General features: G+C 39.1%; 3 protein-coding genes across 4 annotated transcripts; all 3 read right to left on the bottom strand.

The window, feature by feature from the left end:
- Positions 1–1,019: 1,019 nt before the first annotated feature.
- Positions 1,020–7,082, bottom strand: LOC104934331 (somatostatin receptor type 5). 2 transcript variants are annotated; one of them, XM_010749969.3, is made up of 4 exons: positions 6,776–7,082; positions 3,873–4,591; positions 3,371–3,781; positions 1,020–3,017 (listed from the first exon to the last, which is right to left on the bottom strand). In XM_010749969.3, exons 2-4 carry the CDS (start codon positions 4,542–4,544, stop codon positions 2,937–2,939), a joined length of 1,164 nt encoding a protein of 387 aa, XP_010748271.1. In that variant the 5' UTR covers positions 4,545–4,591; positions 6,776–7,082; the 3' UTR covers positions 1,020–2,936. The 2 variants fall into 2 exon arrangements, with proteins under 2 accessions (XP_010748271.1, XP_019120566.1); XM_019265021.2 differs by having other exon boundaries at positions 1,020–3,014.
- A 6,270-nt stretch (positions 7,083–13,352) lies between these two features.
- Positions 13,353–14,777, bottom strand: LOC104934330 (myeloid-associated differentiation marker-like). Its single transcript, XM_010749968.3, has one exon. The coding sequence runs from the start codon at positions 14,664–14,666 to the stop codon at positions 13,821–13,823; it is 846 nt and encodes a 281-aa protein (XP_010748270.3). The 5' UTR covers positions 14,667–14,777; the 3' UTR covers positions 13,353–13,820.
- Positions 14,778–15,960: 1,183 nt separating this feature from the next.
- On the bottom strand, positions 15,961–17,697 carry LOC104934329 (myeloid-associated differentiation marker homolog). Its single transcript, XM_010749967.3, has 2 exons — positions 17,219–17,697; positions 15,961–16,855 (listed from the first exon to the last, which is right to left on the bottom strand). Exons 1-2 carry the CDS (start codon positions 17,483–17,485, stop codon positions 16,253–16,255), a joined length of 870 nt encoding a protein of 289 aa, XP_010748269.2. The 5' UTR covers positions 17,486–17,697; the 3' UTR covers positions 15,961–16,252.
- Between the last annotated feature and the right edge of the window lie 1,597 nt (positions 17,698–19,294).

The following is a 19,294-nucleotide window of genomic DNA, read 5'->3' as shown; positions in this document are numbered from 1 at the left end:
TGAAAGCTTTTCATGGCAGATTATTTTTCTCAGAATGACCTGAGAATTAAAAAACAATTCTAGTGTAATGTGCACTTTTCTCTGTTTGATAATAACACTGGTTATTTTGCTTGACATTGAGGTTGATGGAACAAAAGCAGCGTGACCATAAACACCAAGGTAACCAGAAGCCGCAGTAGGCACAGAGTTTGTTTCTACCTCTACACCCAGCCACAAAAACAGGTTGTCAGTAAACAGACATGCTATAAGGGCCAAGAAAGAAATTACAGTATATAGAGACTGTAAATACTGTAAAGACGAGTTTATGGAGCAACAGGAAGAGAGAACATGTTCACAGGCAGAAGGTGATGGATGTAACTAAAGACACATGTGGTACGTGTGTATACCAGGTTATATTTAGTTTAATTTCATGGACTGTATTATATATTCATATATATATATATATCCTTTATATGTTATATAGCGATATAGTACTGTCTGCGCTCTTAGCAACTAAACCCCATTTGAGGAAAGAATTGCTCAGTATATCTCAAAAATGCATAAATGGCCCAAGGCATGGAGCAAATTTGCTGCTGATGCCTGCTTACTTGCTGAAATACATGCAAAAAAAATGTCAACACGTCTGCGTTTTACCCCTTCTAGTGAAGCTGGTAGGTGAAAAGAAGCAGGAGGTGTCATGGTGTATTGTATCTTCCCCAGGCTGTTTTATCAACTGTTGTTGTTTTCTCCGGCCGACCAGTTTAAAGTTTGACACTTTCTCAAAACAAACTGTGTGTGCTAAACAGCTCATTTGCATTATGTATTCATTTATTTAAAGCAGCTATATATCAGATCAAGAACTTAATACTTACTAATACTTCAATTCCACATGTACATTGAAAGAGTTGCACAACCAGTATGGAGATAAAGATCACAAGGACCAATAACCAATAACTCAATGTGCACATGTGAATTTATATAAAAACGGACTTGAAAGAAATCTAACTCCATCCTTAAAATAATGTGCACTCCACACTGTGTTTTTATCAAGGTTGCATTTATTAAAGTATCAGTGAAAGGGTTGCTAGATCATTAATCTGGGGGGAAAACAAACAATTAAACAAAGAAAGTCCCACCACCAATAACAGCAAATTTCAGCTTTGTAGATTTTTTATGTAAATGTTTTGTTTTTTGTGGCAAGCCATGTCTAAAATTATAACACATGATAGATCCAAATCTCTTCCAATGACCTGCCCTGAATAAAAAAAAAGTTATTATTGGTTTTGTTGCCAATGCTGTTGCAATAAAACGACTTCAACTTCATTTACAAAAATATGAAGCCAAATTGGTTTATGCAGAGAGACATTAAAATTTAAGTGTAAAGCTGCCACTGTTCTGTTTCGAATGGAACTAAATGAATTAAAGTGCATCAATCTGAAACATAAACCTCATATCATAATATTGCTCACAATGACAACAAACATCAGTTCTGTTAATGGAATAGATGTACACACAACAGCTTTGTTTCATGCAGGCACATGACAGCAGCCCTACATTGTACTGTGCAGAATGAATGCAGGGTGAACATGCAAAGCAGACTTGATTGTTTATTAATATTTATGATGTCTTCTTCAACAGAATCAGCAAGTTAGCATTTTTCCTATATATGTGGGAATGCCAATGAACTCAAGACTGATATATTTACTGACTTAATGACTTATTATTTCATAATTCACAGTGTTTCTAATACAAATAAATCCCTTGTGTCCTGTAAGGTATCCTTGTTTCCACAGGTCCATCTTACTGGGTAGTTTTAAAAAAGCTCAAACTCACCACAAACATTATTGATTTGGTTTTGCTATGCTTTGGAGATGCTACAGTTGTCCAGCAACTTCCAAATAATGTCAGCAACAAATGTCAAAGCTCATAGTCCAGCAGCTACACGGCGAGTCAGGATATGATGGGTATGTAGCGGAGGTTCATAAAATGATATGCTCCTTTACATCATCATAGCGTCCACTCCAGCAGATGTTTCTTGTCACGTGCGGGAACGTGAGACAGAGGAGATAAATCCACGAGAGGACAATACCTGGCTGCGCTATTTCAAGGCATCTTTCACAGCTTTGTAACATCAGAGTCAAAATGTCACAAGAAGCCTATCAACACTAACAAGCCAAAAGAAAAATAAATGTCATGACCATCAAAAATATTTCAACCAGCTTTACAGTGACCTACAGCTCACTGTGGTTGTAGCAATACAAATTAAATACAGTATATTTTCAAATTAAGGAAAGAAACATAGCTTCACTTAGCAGTTTCAAATAATGGTTGGGGTTATAAATGGCTTGAATATAAGCTTAACGGCCAATATGGTGTAAAAAAAAAAAGAAATTGAGCAGGGTGAAATTACCTGTACTATAATGGCTCACATGGTAAATTCAGCCGACTGCACACTGTTGGCAGTACATACAGGAGTTACTTACGTTTGTGGAGCCTGGCATCCGAAGCCTACAACTGGCCTTACACTTACACTAAACCAGGCTCGCTAATTCTCCCTGTTTCTCATCTTTATGCTAAGATAAGCTATTGCTGTAGCCTTGCAGCCTATTTAATGGACAGAAATTACAGTGGTATCAATCTCCTCATGTAATTCAATACCAGACTGCTAATGAGTAGATTTCAAATGTCAAACTACTGCTGTAACAGATCTTACATCATTACATGAAAGCAAGCTTTGTATAAGGCAGCCAACAGTACAAACTTTTAAAGAATAAACAAAAATGCAGAGGTCTCTGCTATGTGTAGTCTTCTCTCACTACTTTACCCCTCTGGTCTTCTCCACAAATGTCCCAGTCGGAGATGGGGGATCATCAATGGCAATGGCAGGAAACAGATTAATACGAGGTCCAATAAAAGTATCATGTGGTAGCACACTGGTGCATACTGGATTAAAAGACTCATAGCGATGGCTGGCCGTTCACCACTGCTTTTGAAGGCTCATTGTCAAGGTCCCCAATAACTTCCCCCTGGACAGACTGCTGAAACAATACCATAGACAAAGAGATTAGGAATAAGACGTAATTTAACAGTGATTAGATTAACAAAAGAAGACATTGTTTTTATTGTTGTGGTATATAACCTCAGGCTTCATTCTTTCCGGTCTGACATAAAGTGGCCTTCATCTCTGGAGGATACATTTTCACACTAGGGACACAACATTAAAATACTGCCTTCTGGCTTTGGGACCAGCTTGGGTCAGAAACTAGACCTTAATAACTTGGTCTGTGTAGGGCATCAAAAGCTGAAAGCTGCGTTGAAATGTGATAATAAACAATGCGCGTGTCTTTATTAAGAAATTTCATTAATCACATGAATCCTGTTTGTGCCATACCTGAATGCCCTGCATATTTCCATTCGGTGTGTGATTTTTGGGTGTGAAAATGGACTTGTGGTTCTCCTTGGGTGCCTTCTTTCTTCCTCCCATCTGCTCTGCAGTGGCAACACCATTTGGTTTATTGACACAGAGCACCTTCTGGAAGCTCTGCTTGAAGTTATCAGAGAGGAATCCATAGAGAATTGGGTTGGCACAGGAGTTGACATAGGTGAGAATGACCAGGGAGAAGTAGAGTCTGTTAGTAGTTCTGTTCTCGGGGATGACGTGAATCAGGTTGACAATGTTGGTAGTGAAGAAGGGCAGCCAACAAAGTACAAACACCAACACGATGATCACCACCATGCGTGTCACCTTGCGCTCCGATTTACGGCGCTTAGTGCGACCTGCACGCACACCAGCTGACCTCACCTGAAAATGAGATGGCCGATTGAAAAGCATAATTTAAAAAAGGAATTACACACCAATAAAAGCGAGACGACAAATGTATCTGTCTAATTACCTTGATGACGATGAGCAGGTAGCAGAGGCAAATGACAACCAGAGGACCAAAGAAGCCCAGGATGGATGTGTAAAGGATGAAGGCGATGGACCACAATTCATGTGGCTCAGGCCAGGTTATGTTACAGGTGTTGAACTCCTCCTGTACATGTGTGTAGATCATGACTGGCAGCACAATCAGAAAAGATACAACCCACATCATGGTATTGAAAATCTTGGCTACTTGTGGTTTCCGCCATTTGGCACTTCGAATAGGATGGACCACAGCCAGGAAGCGATCGATGCTCATCACCGTCAGGCAAAAGGTGGAGGCGAACTGGCTCATGGTATCAGCAGTCATGTACACTTTGCAGAAGAAATTTCCATATGGCCAGTAGGAAAGCACACTATTAGTGCCCAGAAAGGGAATTCCCAGGATGTAGAGTTCATCCGCCAAGGCTAAGTTGAGGATGTACATGTTGGTTACTGTCTTCATCTTGGCGTAGCGAACCACTACATAGATAACCAGTGTATTACCTAGAAGACCCACAATGAAGACAACGGTGTAGACGACTGCGGTAACCACATCGAAGGGCATTGGCCCGGGCATGTCTGAGATATTTTTGGGAGTGCCATTGCTGGGGTAACTGGAGCTGTCATTGTCAGATATCCACGTCCCATTGTAGTCTTCCATGTTGAAGCAGGGAGTGTTGGTGTCTGTTTGGAGTTGGAAATAGCTTACTAGAGAAAAAAACAGACACACATTTACAATTATTATAAAGCATATTCAACAACAACTCAAGAAAATCATGTTATGTCTATTTTTCACACCATACACACTCACAACAACTCATTGGTGATGTCTGGGCATGATGCCCATATCTACCAGGAGAGAAGAGAGACTTTCCATTGAAGTGTCTGGGCAAGTGGCCAACAAGCCATTTCTCTTAATGGGAAGTTGCACTTTAGAAGAAGACGACATTAGTTAATCAGGTTTTAAAAACTGTCACTGCTGTTGGATTAGATGTCCATAATAAGGGAACAGAAACAGAAATAAAAACCTGCAGCCAAGTGGCACGTAGTCCACACTCTTAAGAGCTGGAGTGATAAATATATATATATATGATATTAACATTTTTACTGTTGAAGTGGGTTTTTGGGCCAAACGTATAGAGCTAAAAGTTACAGATTTTTTGAAATAGTACCCTAGTTTTGTGAATCCCTCCAAGTGTATGCAGATTAACTGCAAGGTTTAACCATACTATATAGCTCTTTAATTCATCACACAAAGATGTGATGATATGAAAGATGAATTAAAAATGTAGTCACATACTGTAGGTTACTAAAGGTTCAGCGGGAGGTACACATAGGGTGACTTTATTGAGTAGTAAGGACATTTGCTGTGACTTTGCTCTTCTGCATTTATGCTCTCAAATTTTTGCTGATATCAGAAAAAATGTTCAAACCTAGTCCACAAAATGCCCCTGGATCCTACAGCCGGTCAAATCTTTTGGTGCATTCAAATAAATGGTCACTTTCCCCTGTACTATAATGCAACAAGCCAGCCAGCATTCACATTTCATTCACATTTGCTTTGTGTTTGGGGAACGTTGGGCATATTTGAGGTGTTTGTCCTTGATGATTGTTAACTAAACTTTTTTTTTAAGGTAGACAATGAATTGTTTATTGATTGAAGAGATATTTGCATACTGCAATCCAATCTATAATAAAAAAATAAAATAATAAATGTATGCACAAAACTGATCCACCACGTACCATGAATATGAAGGAATTCAATAGGCATAAATGTAATATACAATGCATTCTTATATAGCCTGGAATAAGAGCTATCACATCCTTATAATTAAATAATTTATGCTACAGTTGTGACTATTGACAAATACTTTTATTTGTACGTTATTTGTAAGTACTTTTATTTCACTTGAGTATTTCCATTTAATGCTTTATACTTCATTACATCTCAGGGACAAATATTGTACTTTGACAGCTTCAGTTACTAGTTACTTTTCAGATGTCCTAAAAACCATCCATCTCAAAAAGTAGTGTTTTTTTTAAAGTGGATGTTTCTGGTAAACAGAAGGAGTAAGTGTTCATTTATGGGTTGAGAAAACACATTTAGAAACCTACAAACATATTTTAACCTGATATGACGCATTAAACTACCCAACAGTATATAAGGTAAAGGTAGCTCAACCTTAAAATGCAACAATCAGTATATAAGGTAAAGGTAGCTCAACCTTAAAATGCAACAATGTATCACTAAAATTAATCCCAAACATTGCATTTTAATACTATATTTTGCTGATAATACTTATACAATACTTAAACATATTTTAAGCATATTAAGGTTTTGAATTGATACCTTATTGCTTATGTCCTCACCTGTGCCTTGTGGCTGTCCTGAAATAATAATGATACTAATCTCATAACTGTCAGTTGCAACCCGAGGCTGTGAAAATGTGTTGCACAAATAAATGGTTTGACGTGAGGATTCACTGAACCGCGCTTCAAAACACGGGAGTGACGCGCAGCCCACAGCATGTTGTTGAAAACACAAACATTTGAAGCCCCTGTCCCCTTCAGCCTGCATGGGGCTTGACATTTCTGTCCAGCAGACTATCAGCTATAGCCCACAGTCATGAGAGCCATTTGAAGCGTTCAACACGCACGGCTCGTTAAATCTGAGTTGAATAAATAAAACGTTAAGCATCCTACCATTCCACATATAACAACTCTGCTCCACATCCTTTGTTGAGAAATACATGACTAGAATAAGAGATGATAAAAATATATATATATGTCACGGCTATGTCTTTCTCAAAAGAATTTATATTTAATTGCATTTCATAAGCAGGTTATTTTTCTGATAAATGCCGTCACATTAGTAGATGGGATTCATCCTACCTGTGCGCTCCCGTGCGCTTTATCCTCTCCACTATCCCGTGGCGTGATGCGCGTCTCCCGGTGTATTCATGCGGTTTTGGAAGCGTGTACTTTGTCTGAGGTCAGAACCAACTCTGTCGCTCTGTTTCCTCGTCGCTTGAAGGAAAGACCACCTTACACTTGACTTTTCATCCTGAGGCATTTTCTTTATGTCAGCTCGTTCAGATTCCCATGATCAGTGACGCAAAATGAGTTAGTATTATCTTTGATTTTCCAGAAATGTCCAGCCCATAAAGGAAATTCTGCGAATTGAGATAAGGGCTCCAATGATGAGGAGTCACTCATAATGTCGACAACATCGACGCACTGCCAGTATTTATGGGGAAAACGTCACCCCGCCTCTGTATGTTAAAGTCCCACCCATGGGTGCTTGTAATCATCTCACAGCCAAGACCATTTGTTGGTGCAAAAGCTGACATTATTTTCTTTTTTTTCCTGAAGCATTTATAGCTAGAACTTACTGTTTTCCATCCTAAAGTGATACTAACTTTCTTCCAACTGTGTGTGTGAGACAAAGAAGGACACAGAGAGGGATGGGGTAATGCTCAAATCTAGACTGGGGAATAAATCACCTTGATGGTGGCCAGGGGCATCTGAGACCGAGGGAGAGAAATTTGGCTGAAATGGAAAAGGATGGTAGGATGAGAGTGCGCATTGGGGGAGAGATTTGATGGTAATTGTCTGGGAAAGCTGCCTACTTTAAAGCCAGTAACTTCATGTTGTTGTCAACCAGGTCAATGCGGCATTAACAACAGGCTGCGGCACATAGACACACTCACAACAGAGTTTTGGACCTATAGGGAACAGGTACAGTGCAGATGTGTGTCTGTGTGTAATCCATGCACCAACACATAGGTGTAGGTTTACAGCATGTCCCCCATTCCTGCGTTTTCCCATCAGACTACAGCATCAGAGGTCAGGAAAGGACAATGAGAAGTTGTTGACGTTTTATTGCTTACAGTATGAATCCTGTTTGACCGGTCCTTGCGATTTGTGACATTACACTGTAAGTATACACTGCTGCACAGCTTGCCCTGAAGTGACGGTAGTGTGTAGTAGTGTGGCATGGATGGAGGATGAATGCCAGGATAATAATATAGCTTATTTGCACTGTGTTTTCTCCGGTGTGGGCAGTTTTCAAGGTTACACTCGCTATTTCAACAACAAAACAACCAGACACAGTATTAGAAACATGTACTTTCATAGGGCTATTATATTACTCGGTATTAAACTGTACTAAACGATCTGATTAAGTAATCACAGGCTGACAGGGATATTTGATGATTCATGGACCAGCCACAGTGTAGTGAAGATGGTAATCATTTTTTCAAGCCCTCTAAAATGTTTAATGGAAACTAATCCAAAGAACAAACTGTCACAAGTCATCAGTGATTTGAAAACATCAAATATCGCTGTAGATGGGATTATAATAACTTCATGAGACATACTCTGTACACACAAACACACATGCAGCTAATGCAATGCAGAACCAAAAGGAGGTTGCAGGAAATTTGTGTTTGTTTTAAAAGAGCTGCAGTTTTATCTGTAAACCAAGAAAAAGTCACTGTACCTGAAAATCTTTCTTAAATCGTTCAAATCTGGAAGGAATTCTGATACTTCACAGAAGATCAAGCCGGTGTCAGAATTTACAGGACTGAAAGTAAGAGATGAAATCAGCATGGTGCTTTGTTATAGCCCTCCGTCTTTTTCAGATGAGTCACTCTGACTTTGAGCAGTCTGCATGCTCCTCCGGGTCTCCTATATCAAGCTTCCTTCAGATCACAGAGAATGGTGTCTCAGATTTTGCTGGGCTGAAGATGTCAGAAAGCCGTCAGGAATCGATCGGAGAACTCTCTCAAAGTAAAAGGAGTGTGACTGATGTGTGTGGTGTTTGTGGCCCGCAGGAGCTCTCCACCAAGCTGAATCAATACTCCACCTCTGATCCACCGAGAGGAGACAGAAAGGTGTGTGTGGAGGGCAGCGTTGAAAAAAAAAAAGCTGAAACAAATAATGGGAGATGATGTCCAAAGTGGCGACTCTGTGGCTGATGCTGTGTGTCGAGGTCAGAAAGTGAAACAATCATCTCTGTGTGCAGTCACGTGTGCATGTCACTTCTGTCTAACTGATTCTTTTCTGCTTCAAGTCACCTTTGAAAGTCTCATAGTAATTTCATGTAATATCCTTTAATGTAATTATTTCTAATTGGACTATAGGGAAATAACTGTCTTAATGGAGCAAACCACCAGAGCTACTTATATACTTTTTCTAAATATGTTTACTACCTGCTTCAGTCATTAATTGAATTGTGCCAAGGACAGTTGTGTCACTAAAGTTCACTTTTGTTAGAAATGTGCCTGGGGCAGTAATGTAGCTGTTTATGTGCACAGAGACTCCAGGTGGAGCTGTTGACTGCGGTGCACTTGACAAGCATGCTGTAAAATAACAGAGCCTGTGTGTTCCTGTTTGGATGTGTTAGTTTTGTCTACAGTTACAAGATGTTATACTGGAATCAAAGTTTGACCCGCTACTTCTTGATGTAGCTTGCTGTTCCAGTAATTCTGGGGTTTACGGAGTTTTCCAGGTTTCCATATGAACAGATGTTCCAGGATCTTTTTCAGCTATTCAAAGGAGAGTAAATGTTTCCCATCAAACGGGTCTTTCATGAACATTATTTCTGCTCTCACCCAATTTTCTCGCATAGTTACTTTAGAAATGATACAGTGCTCAGCTTTATATGAAATGTTGCTGCAAAAAAGGGAGTTGTCAGTTTATGACCTTTCTTGCAATGACTGCAAAGTAAACACCGAATAAACGTTCAAAGATTTGACCTAACACTGACCTGTGTTTTGTTCCAGCTATTTTAAAACTTTAAGACAATATGAATTAAAAAATTCGCCTGGAAACATGTCCCCTAATTCGGAGACTTTTAAAAGTTGTTGTTCTACTGGCTCTGAAGTCATCTGTGTTCACATTCATGTTTCTTATTTGTTATGCTAATGATTTTTAGTACTTCATATTCCTGCTAACAAAGCCCCTTTGTACTTTGCCCCGAGGTGCAAATGAAAGGAGTTAAATAGGAAAGACCAAAAGGCTATTATTATTTTATTATTAAAGTAAACTGATTTGACACCTGATTCACAACTTGTCAGGACACTATTTTTTAAATAGTTCCAGGGTGGATGAGAGAATGATTTTCTCAAAAAAGATGTTATGTTATTAGCATTTAGGCAACATTTGGTGTTGTGTTGTGACAGCGTCGGCCTGTGTTTGGAGAAAGCAGGCTCAAAATAACCTCTTCAGGAGCCAGGTGAGTGTAAATGAGAGAAAATCTGTTGTAAAAGTGAACATAATGACACATTATACTTATCCCCAAAGGTGAGTAACCATCTTTAAGATATAAATATTGTCTGTCGTCAAATGTACTATTGTTGTTTTATTCTAATAAAATTAAGGATATTATATCTTTGTGAAACTCTTACCACAACTGTTAAATCAGCTCATCTTAGTAATTGGTAATCTGACACTGCCCAGCTGATAATTTATATTATCATACATATGAATATAAATGAACCAAGGTTAGAGTTCTGACAAAGTCATTATCAGTATCATTCCAGACAAGTAGTTGCATTATAAATATGTTTTTGAGTTTCAACACTTAATATGACGTGTTGTTTAAAGGCAGTTGGCTCCAAGCATTAACACTATTTCAAGCAAAGTCAGAGCTGAAGATGCTTTATTTGAAATGATTGGCCACCATTCCATTTATGCCACATCTGATTTGTGACATGATCTTTACAGCGATCATAGAGCGATCATAACAACATATTTCAAAAACAAGTAGCACAACATGTTGTCATAAATTCATTTCTGTTTTATTTTTATTGAGACTATTATCAGCATAATTTGATGCACCAGCTGGACTGTGGTCCTTGCATATGGATAACTGGGTTAACTTGATTTAATTGTCGGTGGTATGACATGACATCTGTTCCTCTAAACTGGCTTAACACCGTGGGTCTGCTGTCAGAGACAGAAAATCCTTCAACGATGGGGTTGAAGGATTTTCTGTCTCTGACAGCATAGTAAGTCAACAGTCCCGTCTTCTATGTATTCAAATATAAAGTGTATTGATCTTTTTTTCCTCCTGACACTGTTGAATTATTGAGAATCAGAATCACTTTTTTTGGTCACACATTGAGGAAGGTTACACCTTGCTCTCAATGTACATACAGATATAGACGAAAATGCATTTTTAAAAAACAAGGAACTTGTGTAATAGTATAATAAAAGATAATGGCCACAAAAAAGGAAGCAGAGCAGGTGTGAGTCCAAGTGACTCATACGATGTTATCACAACTACGGTTATTTCACCTCAGTGGATCACAGCGTGTGGCAAGAATGTTGAAAGCCTGCTCAGATTTCAGGGCCATGGTGTTGCTTCTATGTCAGTGTATAATATTATGCACAGAAAGATTGCCCACACACTCATATGTAATTAGTGTACAGTATTTAAAATATGCCGAGAAAGAATACATCTCTTATTCCCAGTCTGGTTTCAGCTTGCATACTCAGTAAACCCTAAAACTATACTTGTATACAATGTTTCAGACACAACCAACAACTAACAAAATTCTATTTGCATTCATGATAAATTTTTTCACTGTGCTCGGGTGTTTAAAAACTGATAAGTTGCTTTAAATGAGGGTCACACACTTTATAACTTTAAAAGACCATAATGACTACACCACCAGCATAGCGCCAGAACTTGAGGGGTGATGCATCTTGTCAGCTTAGTGATTGTCCCAAAGGGCATCCGCATTATTTTTAGAGGATGAGGATGAAATGCTCTTTTTTTTTTGGAAACAGAAACCTGAGGTGACTTTTAAAATGAGTCATAGGCTGTTTAGTGATAAGGAGCATTAAGATAAAAGACAACCTCATGTTAAGCAGTGTGTCATTTATTAACTGGTATAAATAAAATAATAAAAGTTACTTTTGATTGCCACTGCTTGAGAAATAGCTGGATCATAGGTCCCTGCTGTCCTTAGTTTTCAGATCAGTGAGCACACTGCATTACTTTGGCAGTAAAACAATGTGAATTTTGAGAATCAAGAACAGAGATCAAACATATTTAATTACATTATATTCTAAACCATTTATATACATGTTTATATATCGCTTATAAATGCTAAATAAGGACTGAAAGAGAAGTGTTACCGTTAAAATGTCTGTCACGACTGCTTCATTGGCAGAACCAAATGATTTATTTCTCTCCTGATACCAATTAATAATTGTCCTTGTGTACCAGTCTTCTCATTAGTTTTGCATGAGTCTTTCTTTAGATAACAGAGTGATGGGAAAGTTGGAGGAAGGTCACTGATTTGATTAGAACTTAGACACAATAAAACATAAACAATGTTTACAATGGTTTATGAAAGTCACAGACACTATACAAGGATATAATGGTTGATATAATTATGTGTGTATAATGTATGGCTTGCAAAACTAAAACAACAATAACTTTTCCAACTGCTCTTTAGCTGCAAATCTTGAAATCATAATCTGTGAATTATGCAGTTTAGTTTTATTTAGAATTGTTCACCTGAAGTGGATGAGACAATGTGCAGTACATCTACTGTTTTGCATTTTGTCTCTCATGTAATCAAAGTCAAAGCAGACCCCGCTGTCTGCAGTGTGCTGCTATGTCTGACATGCACCCTTTAGACTAATGACTTAAACGCGGTCCGTCTTTCTGACAGAATGACATGAGAAGAAAAGCAAAATTTCCACGCTTCAGCTGCTCCATTTGATCCGAGTTCACTCACGCAGATTGGTGTGTCAGGTAGCACAATGGCAGGAGGATTACAGGTTAGATTTGGTTGACAATTCCAATTGGTTAAAAAAAGGAAATAATCAATTGACGTCATACTTCCTAGCTTTCAACCCCTGCCCACCACATCGCTGAGGAAGAAAAGAGGCTAAATTAAAGAAAAAAAGAAAGAAAACACCTCGCAACAACTCCATATGCTGCAGCTGCCTGCTGATTAAAGGATTTTCTTCTTCACTTTTCCCACACATCCTTCCAAAGTCTGGAAATATCTTGCTGTCCCTGTCTGTCTCCACCTCTATCTCATCAATCTCTGTCCTTTTACTGGTCTTTTTCTATCTCACCTCTCATTGGCTGCTCTGTTCGCATCATCAGTGTTCATGTCCTCTTTTATTTGTGATACATTTATCACAAAAAGCATGATTTAAATATATGAATACTCCTATTTTCTTCATGTCAAAGTTAGATGAGAAGCTCAATACCACTCTTGAAACTGCACAATAAAATATTGGGAGTGTAGATTAGATTAGATTCAACTTTATTGTCATTGCACAAAGTACAAGTACTGAGACAATGAAATGTAGTTTAGCATCTAACAAGAAGAATAATCTAGTACAGGGATATATAAATAACAGTGGGAAATTGTCAGGGAGTCGAGGGGGACCTAAATTATTTATTATGCATGATGAAAAAAAGAGGTCTGTACGATAAATGTGAAGCTACCTCTGCGAAACAGCTATTTCTTGGCCAGGTGAAGTAACTTTCTGACATATTTACCATAAGATAGTGGTATCAATTTACTCTCTACAAGACATTGAAGCATATTACCCAAAATGGAAACTGCTTCCTTGGATCAACAAGCTGCAGCATCTATAAATGACGAGATGAGCAAGTCATAATTTGACTATAACCCAGTGTAATAAACTAGAATAAGAGCTCAGTATTATTACCTGGACTGTTTGATCACTCTTTGTGTATCAGGATCCAAAGTTCCATCAGGCCATTCCTTATTTTTTATGACAGTGATATTACAGTTTTAATCATTAACTAACTTTACATCCTTTCTAACGAGTCTTAAAGTTTACAGTACGACTCTGGAACAGTTCTATACAAATCCTTTCATATCACTTCAAACCTAGATACATTTTGCTCTCAGTTAGTTTTGATAAGGCAGTGCCTTCACTGGTCACGGACACAGAACACAAGACGTATAGAGTAGGCACTGTCCAGGGTGTAAACAATCCAGTTGAAGATCGTCATAAAGGTGACCACCACCAGTTTTTCCTGGGGACAGGGGACAGCGCCACAGCTGCTATTGTCACGAAAACTATACAGTGGCCATATCACCACAGCTGTTGTATACATCACTGCTGCCAAAATGTTATAGACAATCACTACCTTGTCGAAGGGTAATGGAAAAAAAGAGGCCAGCTGTCCAAGGGAGAGCAGGATTATGAAGATGGCAAAAATGAAGCACAAACAATACACGGCCACGCACCACCTCAGCCCTGGGGTGTGGAACTGTCTGGGCTCCAGGGATGTGTAGATGAGACAGGCGATGAATGTCTCCAGCATCTTCATTATACCAGGCAAAGTGGAGAGGAACCCAATGGTCTCCCCTCTTGGACGAAGGCGAGTTAAAACCACTTCGCCTGCATACACCCCGAAACAGACCCAGGACACCACAGAGGCACCAATCGCGCGATGGCAGTTGTTGCAGGTGAAAAAGGTCGGGTAGATGATGGAAGTTGTAAGGCACATGAGTGTCGCCAGCATAGCGAAGGCAGTGGTGAAATCTTCCCAGGCAAAAGGTAATTTTGCACTGACAGTGCTGAACTCCAGGATGAGGATGAGAAAGGTGAAGAAGAAGCAGAAACACCAGGTGAACATGCACCATGACCAGTAGGAAGATCGAACATATCCCACTGTTGCCACCAGGCTAAAACACATACAAGTTAGGATGGATGACATTATTCGCAAAATGCCCACTGGCTTGGTGAGTGACCGAAAATCCACACTAACCATGGCTGAACAGGATATGTCTGTTTGACCTAAAAATGTTGTTTTGTTTCCAATCAGTCGGTTCCTCTCAGTGTTTGCTCCAGTACAGCAAAGATCCTGACGAACATGTCCATGTAGGCGAGGGCCTGAGGTAGGTGTGTCCTTCGAAAATAAAATTCAAAGTGTGGGTGATGTGTGTTCAAACAGGGCATCCTGAGCTTATCTGTGTAGTTTATGGCCCCTGTTTTACTCCACGGATTGGATACTGGTTGGGTGTTATCATGGTCACCTCACAACGCACACACTGGACTCTGGTCCTCGGCACAGGCCTTGTTTTTAGAAGCTAATCTCCAGCATAATGATGGGGTGTAGGTCACATCCTAAGGAGGATCTTACTCTGTCATTGAGTTCACTTCATTCATCCGTGGTAAGTTAAGTAAGAGTTTGAAGCAATTTTTTTTATGAATTTTATGAAATCACAGCCCCCATGAATCTGCAGAATCTGCCTTAAGACAAAACAGAAGCATGACGTCATTTATTCTGAATTGGATGTTTTATCGTTACTTACTTTCTATCCTGTTCTGTCTTTTCTTTTTACTCTCAAGATTTATTGGTCAGAATTAAAGCCTGGTCTGCTTATCTTAGTGATATCAGCAACAACCGTGAGAAATCTTGTTGCTGATATTATTAAGATAAGCAGACCAGGCTTTAATCCTGACCAATTACTCGCTTGCTTTCATTATATTATTAAATGAAGTATAAACATACAACCTCTACTCATTTTTCTTGCCATTATTAAATGTATCCACACATTTTGTAACAATACGAAGTTTGTTTAAAGAATATTATAGCTATTGTTACTTGCTAGGTCCATACATAATGATAGTTTTTTATTAAGGAATAATCCAAATCAATCCAAACCTCAAAGATATTCTAATTAAAGTGATTAAAAATGTAGAAAAGCAGCAGATTTGCACATTTTTCACTGCTTTTGCTTGAAAAATTACTGAAACCATTAACTGATCATCACTATGTGATTAATGACTCTACATCTACTTATATATCATGCACACAAGTTAACATGTGAGAGTGCGGTCACTTTTGAACATGGGAGTGGAGCTGTGAAACACGTGTGAAAATCGCCTCTGCGTGTTTCACTTTGACACACCTTTGCAAACATTCCTTAAGGAGGACAAGGTGGTTCCCACTGCACCTCTTTAACCATTAAACATATTTTATGATTCATTCATTAAAGTTAATTTGTTAAAAATGTTAAGAAAAACAAATAATACACCCATAAGCATGTACAATAACCTCACATTTTTGTTACATTTTATTCATATTCATGTCATATACATGCTGTATTAAAATAAGGATCAGATGAAAATCATGGAAGATGAAAAAGTGAAAGAGGAGAGACTGGAATTACACTTCTCTGTAGTTTGAATGTAGACAAAGCCATTGTTGCTTCATGTCATTATCATGGCACATAAAAGTTACATTCATTCAGATCAAATCTGCAACAAACAAGAGTGGTGACCGTGAAAACAACAGAGAAATAAAATATGTAGTTACAAATGGGATCTTTGAGTTCCAGACTCATTCCCAACCTATGTTCTGCTGACAAAGAAGACCAGCCTAAAGGAATAAACAGTATCCACAATATAAGCAACAAGGTTGAAACAAGTCATGAAGGAGATCACCACTAAGTGATTCCATTTACACAAAATCCCACCCAGGCCGTAACTCGGGCAGACACTCGGCTTTGGGTTGTTCTGGAAGCTGTACAATGGCCAGATAACCACAGCTGTGATGTACATCAAAACTGCCAACACGTTGCAGCCCGTCAGGACTTTGTCAAATGGTGCAGGGAAGAGAGACAGAAGGCGGCAGATGGTAAAAATAATAACAGTGACGGCAAAAATGAAGCAAATGGAGTAGACAGCGACACACCACTGGAGCCCTGGAAACTTTGTGTACCGGTTCCCGTCCAAGCAGATGAAGATGATGCAGGCTACAAAGGCCTCCAGAACCTTGAGGAGACCTGGAACCGTGGACAGAAATCCACTAATCTCACCAGGTTTAGCACGGATCAGCCCAACTTCAACGGCGTACAGAATGAAGGCCAGACAGGAAGTAACACTGGCACCGATCTGTTTGCCGCAGTTAGAACAAGCGAAGAAGGTAGGATAGATGATGGAAGCTGCGAGCACCTGAGAGAGAAATTAGTGTGAAGTAAGTGTGAAGTTGTGGTCTCAAACATTTTTTTTAAACTGTATTGTATTAATGATTTAACACCAGTAAATGAGCTCAGAGTCAGTATCTGATTATTATCCCCCACATACATGATTAAAGTTCCAATATGAGGCTATTTAAGATGATTAGATGCAGATATAAAATGCTGTTGGTTATCAAAGCTTGTATCCTGTATCAAATGTAGATTTGAATATTCCCAGCGATAGTAATGTTCAGTAGCAGCTATTCACTAATGTACCTCACCAACAATCTGCAACCATGTTTATATGAAAGTATCTGCGGGAAAAGACAAATAACTGCAGAATGAAAATAGCACCCACCATTAGAGTAGCCAGCATGGCAAAAGCACAGGTGAAGTCATCCCAGGAAATGGGCAACTTCGCACTGAGGCTGGTGAATTCCAAGATGAGTATGAGTAAGGTGACGCAGAAGCAGAAGCACCATGTGAACATGCACCACGTCCAGAAGGACAGACTACTGTTCCCCACTGATGCCACCAGGCTGAAAGTGATACAGGTGAAGATCACCTCTAGTATCCTCACAATGCCCACAGGCACTGTCAGTGTCCTGACGTCCAGTGTAACCATGGTGATTGTAATCCTGCGTAGGTTCTGGATAGATAGCCTTTTCACCAGTTGTCTCCTCTATCCTTGATTGTTGTATTTTCAGGCGGAGCCACTCGTGCGGTTAGTGCAGCCTGAATGTCTATGATGGACAGAGGAAGTCCGGTGCATGTAGATCCTCTGGCCACTCCTTTGTAGTTATATGGAGTGATTGGTAGGGGGGGAAGTTGTCCGTTGTTCACCTCCATTTGCTTATCAGTTATGTGGCATAAGGCTTGGTCAATAAGAGCTCTGATTATGACAGCAGTTATGTGTCACAGGAACAGCACATTATGACACAGGCATCCGACCTCTAATTCATTACACATGCATTATGTTTGCTAACTTAGTGGCGTGTCCACCCATCAATATTTCAAGTCTGTAAATGTTTTACTGGCAGCTTTAGAGGTAGGCCTTAGTACTACAGTAGAAAATGTTTGTCTTTTACTAGAGAATGTAGGTGTGGGATACTGCAAAGGAAACACAAGATCTTCAAGGTCTTCAAGGTCTTGGCCATTAACGCGCTGACTCACCTCATAAAGGTGATACATTACTGTTAATAATCAAAACCAGTCTACTGCCAAATCTTACAGACTATTAACAACTAACACACACATTAAGTGAGTCAGGATGTTATCTTAGATAAAACAATTGGTTTGTGTTGTGCAGGTATACAATGGAGACATGTAGATTAGCCTGATAAACAGACCTGGAGGAAGGAGAGCATTATTTAACTTTGTAAACTTGTCTGCATGTGTGCCAGTTCTTACCGGAGTATGGCTATTCAATACTTCCTCCATTCTGGAAAAAAAACTTTGCCACATGAAATCCTTTAGGCAAAACTACCATCCATGACCAAGACTTTACTTTATATGACTTCAGTGTTGAGATGAGTCAACTATGACGCACTTAACTTTCATGCCAAGTGATGAGGGCAGGGTTCATGGATGCCTTCCAAAAGCAAAACTAATTTCAAAACTACTTCTAGATTTTATTGAGTTTTGCCAGTAGAGTACTTGCTGTTTCGGTATATTATCTTGTAAAAACATATTACTTTTGTTACTAAATGACTGCAAACAAACCACAGCTTATACAGCTAGCCAATATTTGCCTAGTTTGTTAAAATGAAAAGAATAGCAAACGCCATATTTGAGATACTACTGATACTAGAGGCTTTCTAGGCATGGCACTGCAACCACAAAGGGAATGATAAGTTGCTTCCATTGACATTAAGCAATTGCCGCATTGCTTGCACATTACACAAACACACGCACTCATCCACACACACCTCCTGTTTTCTGAAGTAAAAGATCAAAGACTTCTATTCACCACAAAACGTTTATTTCTATTAAACTTTGCTCTCAAATGTTTTGAGATTCCAGCACTTCTCTTTGCCAAGATAATCCATCCATGCGCATGACAGGTGTGGTATATCAAGATGCTGATTAAAACAGCATAACTATGACACAGTTGTACTAACCCTGGACACAAATATCTAAAATGTACACTTTCTTCTTGAAATGCATTAGGTACTGAATTATGGCTACTTCACATAGGCAGATTATAGCATTTTTCTCCCTAGAAGGGCAAAGTCAGGACCCACCCTAATCTGCCTCTGACTTGCTTAACCTTTGGAAGCAATTCTTCATTTGCAAAGGCCACAGAAGTGACAGATACAGATAATTAATTATTTTACATACACATAAATCTCTGGTCTCAGGCCTTAAAAATTGATAAAGACATAGGAGGTCAGAGTATAACTGCACAATATACACTGGCTTGGTCACCAGAGGG

The sequence above is a fragment of the Larimichthys crocea genome, chromosome XII, assembly GCF_000972845.2.
Source record: "Larimichthys crocea isolate SSNF chromosome XII, L_crocea_2.0, whole genome shotgun sequence".
NCBI lineage: Eukaryota > Metazoa > Chordata > Actinopteri > Sciaenidae > Larimichthys > Larimichthys crocea.
Note: the sequence above shows the minus strand (reverse complement) of the source record. Positions and strands in the feature narration are given on the sequence as shown.